At 32.6% G+C, this 15,097-nt stretch overlaps 1 protein-coding gene across 1 annotated transcript in view; it reads right to left on the bottom strand.

The window, feature by feature from the left end:
- Positions 1-9,781, bottom strand: part of Atg10 (Autophagy-related 10) — a 122,343-nt gene extending 112,562 nt beyond the window's left edge. The window contains exon 1 of the mRNA XM_072531061.1: positions 9,579-9,781. Coding sequence (XP_072387162.1) covers positions 9,579-9,619 — 41 coding nt within the window. The 5' untranslated portion in view covers positions 9,620-9,781. The remainder of the gene's footprint in view (positions 1-9,578) is intronic.
- Between the last annotated feature and the right edge of the window lie 5,316 nt (positions 9,782-15,097).

The following is a 15,097-nucleotide window of genomic DNA, read 5'->3' as shown; positions in this document are numbered from 1 at the left end:
TGGAAATTGAAACGTCAATAAATGTATTTAACCTTTAAAAAAAAAAAAAAAAAAAAAAAAATCAAAGTCTATAATAATAGATAATTTAAACTAGCCGGACAGTTACAAGATAGATAAGATACGTTAATAAACTTACCGGCCAAGTTGAATTGACTCTTTCGGGAACTGGTACACAAGTGAAATATTATTTGAGGTATTTTATTAGGGCTTCAATTTTCATCTAAGAAGGGGATTTTGATGCTCATGCAAGATTATCCCAAATTATGGACTACGCACAGGGAACCATTTCGAGTCAACAGGACTTTCTCTTCTTAGAAACTTATTAACTGAATGGGTTTAGGAAATTTGTGATTCCTAAATTGACAAAAGGCAAAGAATTCATTGAATCAGTTCTTGGAAGATAACGGCCTAAAGGACACAATGCGATGCTACTTTCAGTAATTAAGAAATTGAGGCATGACGCGTCCCGTGGAGTTGTTAGCCATGGGCGAAGCAAAAAAATAGAAGGAAATAATTGGGAGATACTTTGAACATGATTGACCACTCTGTGCAAAAGAAGGCACTTTGTTAAGTCTAAGAGCATGTTGGCGACGACGATTAAGCATGTTGGCGTCTAAGAGCATGTTGGCATGACGATATGGACGATTGCCATGTATACAGTTTTCTCTGTGGTAATATGAAGTAGGTGTTGGTAATTACTAGTTCCTCTTGCGTTGCAAACTTGCTCAGTCGGTCTCCACGTTCATTTCGCTCTCCTAATGTAGTTTAACTTCCCATACATAAAAACGTTTTTATAGTTATATATTTTTGAATAATATTAAAGATACGTTTATGCCCTTGGCAGGATGATGATCCAATACAAGAATGACCGGCATATTTTTTCATTACATGAGATTTTAATGGTTTAAATTAAATTCTTTTAAATATCATTAAAAATAATAATAATCCATGTTAAAGCCTATATTCTATTATGCAGCCATTGTGTGGTGGCCCAGGGCTAGACGTTTAGCTAAGGCCCAGTTGATTCACCTCCAGCGTTTGGCATGCGTTGGCATCTCAGGAGCTATGAGGACCACTCCCTCAGCGGCTCTTGAGGCTTTGCTGGATTTACCGCCTCACTACTTCACCTGGTTCACTAATTACCTTTATAGTGTTATATTTTGCCATTTTGTCTTAGTACCCAATCGCCACTAGCCTCTTTATATCTACTGGGCATCCTTCAAGTTTCTCTCTCTAACCTGACATCTTAACATACGCTGCAGAAACACGACCTGACAGAAGAATGTTAGAAACAGAAAACACTTAAAAAAATTGATGGTAAAACACTATGGGGCAGAGCTAGAAGTACAGATATACGACGCAGATACAAGGTGGAGAACATCAAGAACTGGGTAAGAAATAGAAGAGTAGAATGAAACGATAGTATCAAGCCGAATGACAACAAATAGACAACAAATAGAGTAGTAAAGATGACAAGAGACGGTTCTACAATAGGAAGACGATCAGCAGGAAGACCACAAAAACGATGGAACGACAACTTACTGGAGGCACATTTAAAAACAGACAGAGTCATGTCTACATAAAAAGAAGAAGAAGAAAAACATCCATCCAGCTTTCTTTTATCATTGTTATGAGTTGAGAGAACATCCATTCCTGTCTGACCCTCTTTCTTAATATGTATATATAATATATGCTTCCGGAACTTTATGATCAAATTTAATTGAAGTCTTTTGACGTCAGTATAAATTAGCAATAATTCGTAAATCTTTTCGATTGTGTTTACTGCTTTCACTTCTTCTATCAAAAGACTAATGCCGTTTGGTAAATTTTCTAATACAATTGGTGATTTTAGTAAGCAAAATGTGTACTTATCTGGAGTTATATCTCAGGCGTCTATATAGTGTAGACGTCTTCAATCTGGAGCAAAAACGAAAAGTACAAATTTGTTCTATAATACTAAAGGAGATTGTAAATTTCAAGTCAGCTCTGCCTACTTTTGCTATAAGCAATAGTATAATCACCAGAGTTATCAATATAATAAGGGATGTATGTACTCTAGGTGAAGATTTAAGTTAAAACTGGTTGCTGCACACAAAAAAAAAAAAAAAATCGTTGCAAATATAATCCGTGATACATCACATTAATCGTTTTTCATCCTATCGCCATCAAAGCCACTATACTAGGACCGATAATTACAATAGAAAATATTTTGCATCATCTTTATTCTTTTTAATGAAACACCCTGTATATTTTTATACAAGCTACTTAACTACCTCACCACAAAAAAGTATTTTATGAAAGGTCTGTTATGAATAATATAAGGTGAAATTTTGAAATGATGTATAATTTTCGTCAAGACATAAAATTTTATCAAGGTATCTATCTTCAAGAGCAACATGCCAAATTATTTGAAAAAGAAGTCGTTCCACCAATGTGTACTTCCAGTCATGACTTACGGCTCCAAAACACTTTCTTTAACTCAGGCTACAGCAACTAAACTCCAGCCAGAAATTGTTCCAGCCCTAAATCCACAACCTGATCGTCCAGGTCGTTGTTTTTACTGCAGTAGACAAAAAAATAGACCAGCCAGATATACCTGTCAAAAATGCCAAAAATGTGTGTGCTTATAACACGCAAAATGCATTAAAATTTGCTCCGACTGCCTACAGGATGGTATTTCCAAAGAAAGCAGCGACGATTGATTTATTTCCGTTCATTCATGTATCTACTTCTACTATGCAGCTCAGTTTTTTATTTATTCTTTGTTTAATTTCTTAGAAATAGTTGTTTTGTATTTGTATAATTTGGGTTTCTGGCTTCTATAGTTAGTACTCAAAATGTGAAAAAGAATATATGTTTGCTATATAACTTTTATTTTCAAAGCATGAGTTTAAATACAAATTAAAATAAATTTGTGTGAAAATGTTTTTTTTGTCTATTATATTAATTACTTATATTGTATATTTAAAGAATTGACAAGTTCTCAGACCGTTTTTCCGAAAATATTTGTTTTCTGGACCTTTTCGGGATTTACTGACTGTGACTTCGACGTTACATTTTCTGTAACATGTCACGTTATCCCTGAAAGGTTAAGTAAATTGTGTATTAGATCTGTCGTTTTTGCATATTGCAGTCAGGTCTATAATTCTTTTATTTGTTAAAAGTGATAGATAACTATGTTGTATTTTATGTAAGAGAAATTTTTAAATGCCTGCATAAGTATCATTATTATTTGGAGAACAAAAAAAATATTTTTAAATTTTCAAGGAAATCAAGATATTCTCGTGATAAAATCGCCCGTCATCGATTGCGCAGTCTGTCTGATCTTGAAATATTAAAATCGTTAGATAGAAGAGCGAAATTTTCTCTTTGTTTTGGCAACCCCGCGCCGAACTTTCCGGAGAGACAGTTCCCAAATGCCAAGACAGGAGCAGAATGAGAATGCAGACGTTCCACGATGCACTTCTACAACAAATTTTGCAGACGAAAAGAAAGAGAAAGCCAATGCCGACTATACGTGTGCGACAAGGACGACGCGTCGCGGTTAAGTTGGGTGAAGGACCCAGACATAAACCCGCTTCACACCAAACTACCCAACAGTGTTGGCTTCAGTTTAATTCAGCAAAAATAATGTTTTATATATTGCAAAACAGATTATTTTCGCAAACGTTTTACTATTTATTAGAAGCTTATTGATTATTAATATTTGTTATAAGAATTCCATACTTCTACACTTTCATAAAGTTCATATACAGTAGAGCGTTGTATACTACCGCTATTATTAGGTTCTATTATCATCATTATAAATCGCCAACCTTTCGTGTTCACTCACGGACATAAGTCTCCTCCATACTTTAGGTTCTATTTTGCACAAGTTATATCCATTTATTAATTTTTTTCTATATATTGTCTCTCTATCTCGTCAGCTGTCCCAACGGCTTCCTCTGTTTTCTCGGTGTCTCCATTCTAATAGGCTTTTAATCCGTTTATCATCTTTGATTTGTGCTACACGGCCTTGAAATTTTCATTTTGTCTTCGTTATTTTTCTGTAGTATCTGTTATTCATGTTCTTCTGTGAATCTCGTGTTATACTTTATCTAAATTCTTTAGTCTAAACCTAAACATTATGTTGATCTTAGATAGCGTTCTCGTATTATTTCCCCAAAATTGTCTATCTTATCATTAAATTATCTACTTGCCAATTTCCATTCTCCAATGATATATTTTAGTATATCTATGCAACCATTAATACACTTTCCTTTTTCCTTAACCTAATAAATTACCCTTGATTGCAATTTCTATTCAAAATCAATAACATTTAAATTTTATTTACATGTGTGCCTCTTTTTCAATTAATTTAGATAGCATGACCCCACTAATACCCCATAACTTTTTTAACTTATCATTGAATTATCTATACCTCCATGTTGTTATTATTTTAAAATCATAACATCATTGATCACTTTAATTTTATAGTCAATTTAAAACAAACTTTAATATTATTCTAAATATAATTTATACATAACCAATTTACAGATTAAGTTGGTTTAAATACACAAAAGCCCACCTCTCCTACTTCCGTTCGGTTTTTGCTTACATATAATATATGGGTCTTGTAGGTTCCTTCTCAATAATTCTCTCTACATGGCCTACCCATCGTAACTTATTTATTTTAATGGATCGTAAGCTAGTATTTGTATACTTCTATTAATGATGGTGACCGTTGTTGTTAGCTCCGATTCCCTTATAGTTTTACACAGTTTCTGTACCATACGTTCTGTACGATCACCTTGTCTGGCTTTCAGTAATTTTATTAAGTTTACTGGGATATTGAATTCTACCATGACTTTGTAAAGTGAATTAATTTATTTTGAGCTATCATAGGCCCATATATAAAGTCCACAAACAGTGGGTTACTGTCGAGACCCTTAGATTGATTTAAAGCTACATAAAGGCTCTATTTTTGGAAAACAAATAACTCTCATAAATCAATATTTTCTATAGCTTTGCTTTGCAATTGCTATCCAACAAACTTCTGTATCTGTCTATTCTCAGCCAATTAGGTTCTCATGGACCCGTCTATGGTTATATCTTTTTTTATCATTAAGATTTTCTACTCTCTTACTTTTTTATTATAATTTTTCTCTATTTGTTCTTTTTACCATCAGTATTTTACAATATAAGATTTTTAAACTTATTAAATATTTGGTGGTCTGAAAAACAATTTTTCTAGAAAATTTAATTTTTCTTAGACATAAATGTGAAATTATAGCGCAATGCCGCTATTAGTATATTGTTGACAGTTGCATAAAGTTGACGTGTTTGGAAAAAGACGCATATTTTCGACCTCTCATTAAACATTGTTATTTGAAAAATAAAATGAAGAAGGAAACAAAAGAAAAGCTGAATAAATATTTTGGGAATAATTGTCCTTCAGACTACGCTGTCCAATTTTGGTTCCGTCCATTTCGTAATGGCCGTATATTTACATTGGATGAACCACGCACTGGACGGTCCCCCGATGTAGTTACGCTGGAAAAGTTAAATGGTTTTTCTGATTGTAAAGTGAAGGTGCTTGAATTGACAGAGGCCACAAGAATTAGTATAGAGCGCACTAGTCATATTTTAAACGAAGTTTATATATAAAAAATTGTTCTACCGATGGGTGCGGCTTTTGCTGACAGTTGACCAAAAACATCATCGTATGACCACTTCTTAGTAATGTTTCTAACTTAAAAAGCGCAATCCGTCGGACTTTTGGCGTCCATTGATAACCGTTGATGAAACCTGGATCTACTACTACAAATCGGAGAACTGAGTAAACTCACGGCAGTGGGCCCAAGCCGTCAAAAGTGCTCCCAGGCGGCAAATAGTGGTTCGTAACCGAAAAGGTTACGTTATTTTGGGATTGCAAAAGCATTATTTTAATGAACTATCTTGAAAAACATAAAACTATTAATAGCCAATATTATTGTGCATTATTGGACAAATTGAAGCAGGAACTCAATGAGAAACGGCCCTATAAGCAGAATAAAAAAGTGTTGTTTCTCCAAGACAATACCGCGGATCACAAGAGCGTTATGGTAATGGCAAAAATCCATCAGTTAGACTTCGAATTTCTTTCTCATTTGTCTAATTTTCCCGATTTAGCTTCCTCCAAATATGAATAGATGGCTCGTAAATAAAAAATTCAGCTCGAACGAAGAGATAATTGACGCAACAAACTCTTATTTTGAAGACCTTCCAGAATCGTATTTTTCGAACAGAATAAAGAAGTTGGAAGATCGTTGGAATCTTTGTATTGAGCTAAAAGAGGACTATATAGAATAAAATAAAAGAATTTTTTAAAAAGCATGTTTTTTATTTCAAAGGAGGTTACGTATCAGACCACCTACTACGTATTAATTTCCTTTGAAATTAATGTCCTTAATGTCATTTGTATGGGTCGTCCACTTTACTATCCAGATTTGATACCTTCTGATGTAATATTAATTCGCTAAATGAAGTTTACTCTAAAAATTATTGATACTGCCAAATCACCTACCCTAATATTTTAAATGCAGAAGAAAAATGGCATTTTTGCCAAATCTGTTTAAAGTTATTATTATCATTTTGTTGTAATATTTAGAAAAGTCATACAACCAGTTATTTAGTACTAATTTATCCTAAGCAGTATATTTAGTGTTTACGTAACTTTTTGCACTACATAAAAACAACAGATGGAAGCTATTACAAGAGAAACAAATATATATAAAGAAAACATTGAGGAATTAATAAACAATAAAAAAAGATTAATGACTAAACGTGTTTCTGTCACATTAATGAAAGTGAAAGTTTATGACGTTTCGATTATCACTTCGGAAATCGTTTTTAAAAAAGATTATTTAAAAATAGGGAGTTATTTAAACCTGTAGATGTTACAATAACGCCCTATTTTTAAATAATCTTTTTTAAAAACGATTTCCGGAGTGATAATTGAAACGTAAAATGTAATTTTTATTACAATCAATTCTGGAATAATTTCATATAAATACAATATTTAACAAACATGCTACAAGATAACAGTTTCAGGACATATTTATGTCGATCTCAAAATACGTTATGAAAAAAAATATAAAATAATCAGAAACTTCAGGATGAACAATCTAAAGTTGTACATAAATAATGTTTATAATTTTTATACCTTTTTTTTCATAGTTATAATTAAACAACTTGATCATAGGATAAAATTATTGCAATGTTATAATATCGAAAACATGAGTCTCGAGTTCGTCTCGGTAGCGTGATCTTTCTCCTGACGCCGTTCCTGGCGCCACGAGTAGCTCGTGTCGTCTCGGTGATTTCCGCGCCTTATCGCCGTCTCATTGGACAGGTCGTTGGATTTCCAGTCGGCTTACGAGATTCTTCACTTCAGTTGTGTCGTCGTGGTCAGTTATCAATTCATACGACTATCAGAAGCCGGCAAGAGCGGATGTCTGATGGTGCGTTGTGGTAATAACTTTGTATTAGCGCGTTCGATCGCTCTCATATTATCACAATCAAGTCTCTTTTCTTCGTTAATTGAACTAAATTGAGTGATATTGTGTTCTTATTTAAGTTTGTCGGAATATTGTGCTTGAACTAATCGTAAGTGAATTACAATGGCAGAAATTTCGGATTTTGTGATGACGTCACATTACCTTGGACTCTTTTTTTTGGCTAACAAAGGCCTTCAAGACAATCTTTTATGTATTTCAGTCGTGTCGGCAGGTGTCTGCCTTAGTGATCTTCCAGTGTTCTACACTTTCGGAAAGTCAGTCGTAATATTGTGAAATATTGTAAGTCCTTTGATAAAGTGTTTTCACAGAATATGGGATTATCGCGACATTAGGGACGACAGAAAAGGTAAGAATTTGCACATTCTATATTAATTTTGATTTATCTGCACGTGTTGTAATTTTCGCATATTATTTGCTCTAATAATTAATTTAGACTGCTGGAAATTATCGAGCAAGAGCAGGTAGTTCAGCAATTTTAGTTGCAATTTTTCTAAAAGTATGACGTAGAAGTAGGAAAACAGCACATCGAACCACATACCATTTTTTTAAAAATCTGTACTACCAAACGGTTCCATGTAGAGAAACTGAAAATCGTTAAAAAAAAAACCCAGAATTTAGGACTACAAAATTCAATGATTAAAATATGTCTGTACAAAAAAAGAAGTACATACTTAATTATAAATGACTGTTTAGTTTTTACGGAGACGGGAGATAATAAAAAGGGAATTAGTTCCATAATTGTGGAGAAATATTTACATAGAAAGAAAATCATGGAAAAGTTTAAAAAATATGTAAAAAATAGTTAAGTTTTTGCTACGTCATGGTGGGCTCTTTAGTACACGACCTACAACGGGAATAAAATTTAAAATCCTGTATTCTGCACATCAACAATAAAACTTGAGAGAAGTTAAGTAAATTTACCTTTAATTCTAGTTAATAATTTAGTATTGAAGAGTCAATTAAACACTGCTAAAAACAATCACTTCATCAACACTTAAAAGATACAAGTTTCGAAAACAATATTTCAGCATTCTTTCAAACAATGTGAAAAATAGGTATATGAACGAAAAAGAGTTTTAGAAATAAAGTTGAAATTCTTAAAACCATCAAAAATAAAAATAGGAATAATGGAAGCTAACCTAAAGCAAAGGAAAACAATAATTTAGTTAATAGGTTATCAGAAAATGAGTTGATGACGGCTTTCAAAATATAACAAGCGAAAAAAAAAATGAAACTGAAGAAATTATATTTACATAATAATAGTCAACACGAATAGAGATCGAAAAAAATTATTGACCGTTTAGAAAATCAATGATAAACATTTGAAAAACGCGTTGTTTTCTATTGATAATAGCATTTAAAACACTTCACGGCTTCTACGAAAATAAAATGTCAGAGTACTTATTGGTAAGTTTGTAATTCTTCAAATTCTATTTATATACATATTTGTATGTATAAACTGTTAAAAAGGTGATTAGTTACTTATTAAAAAGTGGATTCGTTATTAACAAATGCCGTGAAAAGATTACTTAGTGTTGATACTTCTTTTATGAACTTGATTTTGCATATATTTATTCATAACTAATGTCTCTTTTATGAAAATTTTTTAAATTTTAGCGGTATGCATGGTACATATGGACTTTGTGTTCAGAAATACTTGTCTAACTTAAAATCAAATATGCGAAAAGGATAATTTTTAGGTATCGATAGTCTAAATACAGACAATTTGTATGTTCCTATTTGGAAAGATTTAAAATAAATAAGATTTTAACTGTAAAACGCAAAATGCCTGTTCTTTCTTATAGTATGGTGGTATATCCAGCGCCATCCTGTTAGTAAATTTTGTCAGGATGACGAGGAAGAAAACTGTTGAAAATTTGTCTACAGATTTGTAGCCGCCGTCAGTCAAGAGGCGCAGATTTTACACGTTGACAGTTCAAAATGTTTTGTAAGAGCTTTATTGTTGTTTAAAATCTAGCGGTCAGTACCAGGGCGATATAAACGCGGATATTTTAATTGTGGTTTAAACAAATCTCTTACCTGCAGATGGACACGAAAAGAAAAACTATAAAACACAGCATAGTTCCAACGTTAACTTGGTTGTAAGATCAAAACTATTAAATTTACTTCTGTTAAAGGTCAAATTAAATTGTTTTCTAACATAATTTCTACTGCCTTTGTGACCTTTGTGTTGTGGTAAGTGGTACTAACTTCTACATCGTTTCTCTACATGGAACCTCTTATTCGTTTACGCTTTGGTTTTGCCATTATACTCTATAAGGATGAACGTTTTGTTTTGGATGTGTCTCGGAATCCTTTATACTGTAACTAATCGACGTATTGTACATTAGCTACAAGCCCTGGGGATTACGGTAGATCTGCTATATATAAGCTCTCCGCCAACACCCGATGGACCCTTTGATACCGACGACGAATCCTCCCATAGCAACAGTAAGTTCTGCGGAAGCTGTCTTATTTACTTCAGGTAGAACTCATGAGTGGTTGAGACCTATTTGGGATAGGTACAGAGATCGCGACCGTAGTTGACTCTCTGCTGATTTCATTTACATTTTTTTTTATTTTGGGTTTCAGGAAAGTCATTCATTTATGAGCCCCTTTTTGGACCACTTCTTTTTGTCTCGTGTCCATTTTATTCACGCGCGTTTAAACGAAGTACTGTGCCCGACGGCCTTGCAAAAATACCGTGTGAAAGAGAACTTCCTCACTCAGTCTGGCGTGCCTTGGAGGCGAACTCAGATTCAGTCTCAGACCGGTACGGTTGAGTGTGCCTTGGTTCTGATTGTATAGACCGTTTTCAGAGATGTAATTTTTCTCAAGAACTATCATAATATACCAATGATGAAAAGCTGTATCCAAAAGTGTTTGTGAGTGTTTTATGGAAATTGCAACGGGGTGAATAAATAATATTCTGTACAGCAGTTTTTTTAGTTATAGTGGATATATTTTTACTAGACAAATTGCATGGAACAACTGAGAAATTGTTAAAATGCTATTTATTAAGTAGTTTGTTATTAGACTATGTATTTTTTTTTATGGTTGTTGGATCGTTATTCAGAGGATTATGGTATATATTTTAAAATATTTTGGATAATTTCATAAGCTTTCTCTTCATGAGGATCTTTTTTTTTTCTATTATTTGCGTTTTAAGGAATGTTTGGCTATCGCTGTTTAAATTTTTGGTAGGTATCAAGAAATAGTTGATGGTAGCTGCAGTCAAACTACTCTCCTAATTTTCGTAGCCATAACATGTTGTAGTTCAGGATTTCTGATGGTTAATAGTAATTCCCCCCTTTTTTTCTATGGAACTTAGAGATACGTTTACTACTTTTCGAATGCTTATTTTTTATCGAGTCAGGATTTTACTATTTGGTTAGTTATGGAAATTGGAATTTCATTCTCTTGCATGCAAAAAGTTTCATTAAAGAGCACATAGAACTCAGTACCTTGATAATAGATTACATCTTACCTGACTCCCCTTTTAATGCTTATTTTTTCTTTCAATACTATTTTTTGGAATAAACCACAATAAGTGTACCTAAAACCTTAAAAATAACTTATTTAAAAAATTAATTTTATAAAAAAAATATAGTATTCAATGTAAAACATACCACAAGGAAATATTTCAACAATATTTATTTCTTGTGTTGATCTAACTATTGTAGCTTTGCGGTTTGATTGCTATCTATAAAGGTTTTTATTTTAATTATCATATCTATAATCTAAATTGCTGAAGAAACTCTAGGGTTCAAGCATATTCTTTTCAACATGTCTCTAAGGTTTCTGTAATTATACCTATATTTTTTAGTTTTACGTTTATTTAAAATGATTTCATGGATCTATATATGGTTGAATACTTGTATAAATATATGTATTCGTCACAACTAATATTTAGATTTGTTAATCATATATGATTTTGCAAACTAATTAGCACATCCATTAAGAATGTCTTTGTAATTACTAAGTGTTAATTAATGATACTCAGATTAGAGATCAGAGAGAGTAATTGATCCTTTTCTCTCATTTACTTAGTCTAAAATTTATTCCAAAGTTATTTACGTGCGACATCCTTGTCCCAACTTATTAGGTAAGCGTCCTATTTATAGACCACTGAAGTTTTTATTTTTTTTGCAACCCTTAAAATTTTTTTTTATATTAAAGAAAAATTTTCCATATATATTTTATATTGTACTTAGTAAGCTTAACCATTTTTGACGTATTTCCAATATCTGACAAATTTGCTAACTTCATTTAGATTTACACATTTAATAATAAAAGTTGCATACCAGCCCTTTTGTGTCGTTAACTGGACTATTCTTGTGATTAATATTTATGATAAACTATAATATATTCATCAATAAATCTCAGAAATATAAATTGTTCAATCGCCAAGTTTTATTTTACTGATCTATAAATAGGACACTGGTACCTAGCGTTATCAAAATTTCAGTATTCAGCTGAATGTCAATTGAGTGCACGAGTCGTTGTATTTTTTTAATTTTAAATTTGTTTATGGCGATTTGCATACAACGTTTTATATTTTATCATATTTAGGAGAAATTATTCCGCAGTAATTAATATTTTAACGAATATTATTTTACATAATAAATATACAAATAAAGTACTTAAATGAAATAAATGTGAAATGGTATGTACAATGTACATAACTCATGGAAACATTTTACTCGTGGAAAGCTGATTTGATTCGTCTACAAATTTTGGGATTTGTGTGGAAGTAGCGGATACTATTATAATTTTGACTTTTATACTGGCAAAATGATCGCGAATATTTAACCTTAGGATAAAGAATAGTACTCGATATGTTTGATTGCATTTCTGAAACTGTAAGCCACTGGATATTTTTTAATAATTTATTAACCAGCAGAGATTTATTATTTCATTTACAAAAATGTGAATACCGATCATCATTAACCTTGCGGGAAAATAGATTACCGTGTAGAAGTTTCTCATACAAGATACAAAAACTTAGTAAAGAAGCTCGTGGATGATATGATTTTCGATTTGCTGTAAATGGAGAAATACTTTTTGGAGAATGGAACGATAATAAGTGTGTTACAGCATCTAATTTAGGTACTATAGAATCTCCGGCACAAGGTAGTAGATGGAATCGTAAGCTCAAATCTCAAATGAAAACGTTTATTTTTTAACCGCAAGTATATAATACATTCATAGGAGATATGGATCATCACTAAGTACTGGTTTGTTTTAAATATGCCACTAAAATCAGAGCTAAGAAGTGTAATTGACCAATATTCACACGACTGATTGATATGACAGTAAATTCATGGCTTCTCTAAAAACGAGTCGAAACTCATTCATACATAATATTTTCAATTATGATAACACTAACGCCCAGTGATCTATTTATATGACGGTTTAAAATTCAAAAATGCAAATAGATAAAACAATTTCATGAATATTTCCATATTAAGAACAATATTTCCAAATTAAGTACTTATGTATAAGTAAAATTTTGAAATTTGAAAAAAAAATTGGGCGTTAATAGGTTAAAACGGATTTTGGTAGCAATGCAGAAAAAATTGAAAGTAGCTAGATCTGCTATACCTATATTTTAAATCGTTGACGACACTTAAACTCATTTACTGTCTAAACCTAACATGACTTTCATAAAATTCTAAATGTGAAAGGTTACTACGTGGAAATGTCTAGATAAACTGAATGTCAAAATGGAATGCATTCTACAGGTAAACCAAATGAATTTATCTGATCAGGCGTAATTATTTTCTTTTCAGATATACACAAATCCTTTCGCACAGCTTTAACCAGTTCTGTTGTCATTCATCTTATTCCAGCAAATTCCTTATTACTGATACTATTCCATCTCATCTGCGACCTTTTGTCTTTTGTATTCCCATGGTAGCCGATATATTTACTTCAATAAGGGTAGTTTCTTCTAATAATTAATCAGTACTAGATAAGGTGAAAATCTCGGGTTCGTTAGAAGAAATAGTCCCATGAAGTATTTTTGCATAATCAAATTCGTCAGTTACCCCGAATAAAGTTCAAGAATTCGCCCATGTCAAAATGCTCCTAATTTTATTTAACCCCTTCGCTGCGACGCGGCGCTGCTGCTGTTGAAAAAATGTCAATGTTGCAGAAGACGGAGATAAGTTGATCGCGAGACAACTCGCGTTCAGCATGCTGTAATGTTAACCCAGTTTAAAAAATATTTTGCTTATAATGCTCTTGACGAATCGGGTCGGCCTTTATAAAGCGGGTCGTCGTTAGGCTCCTCATTATTATTAAAATGAAAGATACGAAGGATTACAAGACATTATTTTAGGAAATGTTGGAGTTTTTAATAATGGATCGCCGACCAAGATTCCGCTAAGACAAATTTTTTTGCCCTAACCATCAGAAGAGGTACTGCCAAACTTTGACTTCACTGAATTTATGTAATCTGGATGACTGCTTTAGGTCTTTGGTATTTAGCTGTAGGGCAATACGGTTGGTCTCCTCTACTATTTTTGCTACAAGATCTGTATTAAAATATTTTTCCAAAAAAAAACCTTCTGATTGATGTTTAATGTGGAATCGACTAAACCTGTAATTAGGTTATTTGTAAAACGGTGTATATCTGGTGAAAAAAACTTGTTTGCACATAAAATTATTTAGTGGTATATCATCCTCTTCATCGCTTGAGTCACTCTCATCTGAATTATATAAACCACAATGATTAACAGGTTTAGCGAACTTGCTGGTACTTGCAGTTAAGCAAAATACTCCTAAGAAGTCAAAGGTTTCTCACGGTTAGGCTACAAAGCCTCACATTCCACTCTGTTACCATCTGAATCACTTTCAGACTGCGAATATAAACACTCCACATCGCTTTCTTCTTCTTCCTCTTTATAAGCAATTCTACTTGTTCATTGGCGGATGAATACCTCTATGGAAGGTTGTCACTCAATCTTTTGCGCGGTCGTCCGATACTTCTTCTGCCGATTGGTCACTTATCTCTTGCTATTTTGACGACAAATATCTCCACCATTTTGCTTATGTGGTTATTTCATTCTTTTATCTTGTGTCCATTCATTTATACACTGTATGTTACATTTTCTTCTAATGTCTTCACTTCTCTTTCCATCTCTCAGCGTATTTCCTGTAGTTCTTCTCAGTACTCTCATATCTGCCTTTTCCAGTAGCCTTTGTGTTGTGTCTGTGTCGCGTCTTGTTTCTGAGGCATATGTCATTATTCATCTCACACTCATCGTTTTCTAACAATAAGATTTTCCAACTCTCTCAGAAAGACCTGTAAGCCCTATCCACGTTAAAAACCACATAAAATTAAAAAATATATTAACTTACGGTTTGACATTTTCTCCAACAAAAAAAAAACGCAAATTTGCACTAATATCAGCGTAAACAATTATAATAAACACGTGAAACAGGAACATGTGTTTATCAGTAACTCAAGTGCCATACTGCTAATGACTAGTATATTCGATCACGTGATCGATTGCTCCATCGGAATTTGGCCAATACCGTATCGAGATTTTACC

This window comes from Diabrotica undecimpunctata, chromosome 1 (genome assembly GCF_040954645.1).
Source record: "Diabrotica undecimpunctata isolate CICGRU chromosome 1, icDiaUnde3, whole genome shotgun sequence".
Lineage (NCBI taxonomy): Eukaryota > Metazoa > Arthropoda > Insecta > Coleoptera > Chrysomelidae > Diabrotica > Diabrotica undecimpunctata.
This window is presented reverse-complemented; position numbering and strand designations above follow the sequence as displayed.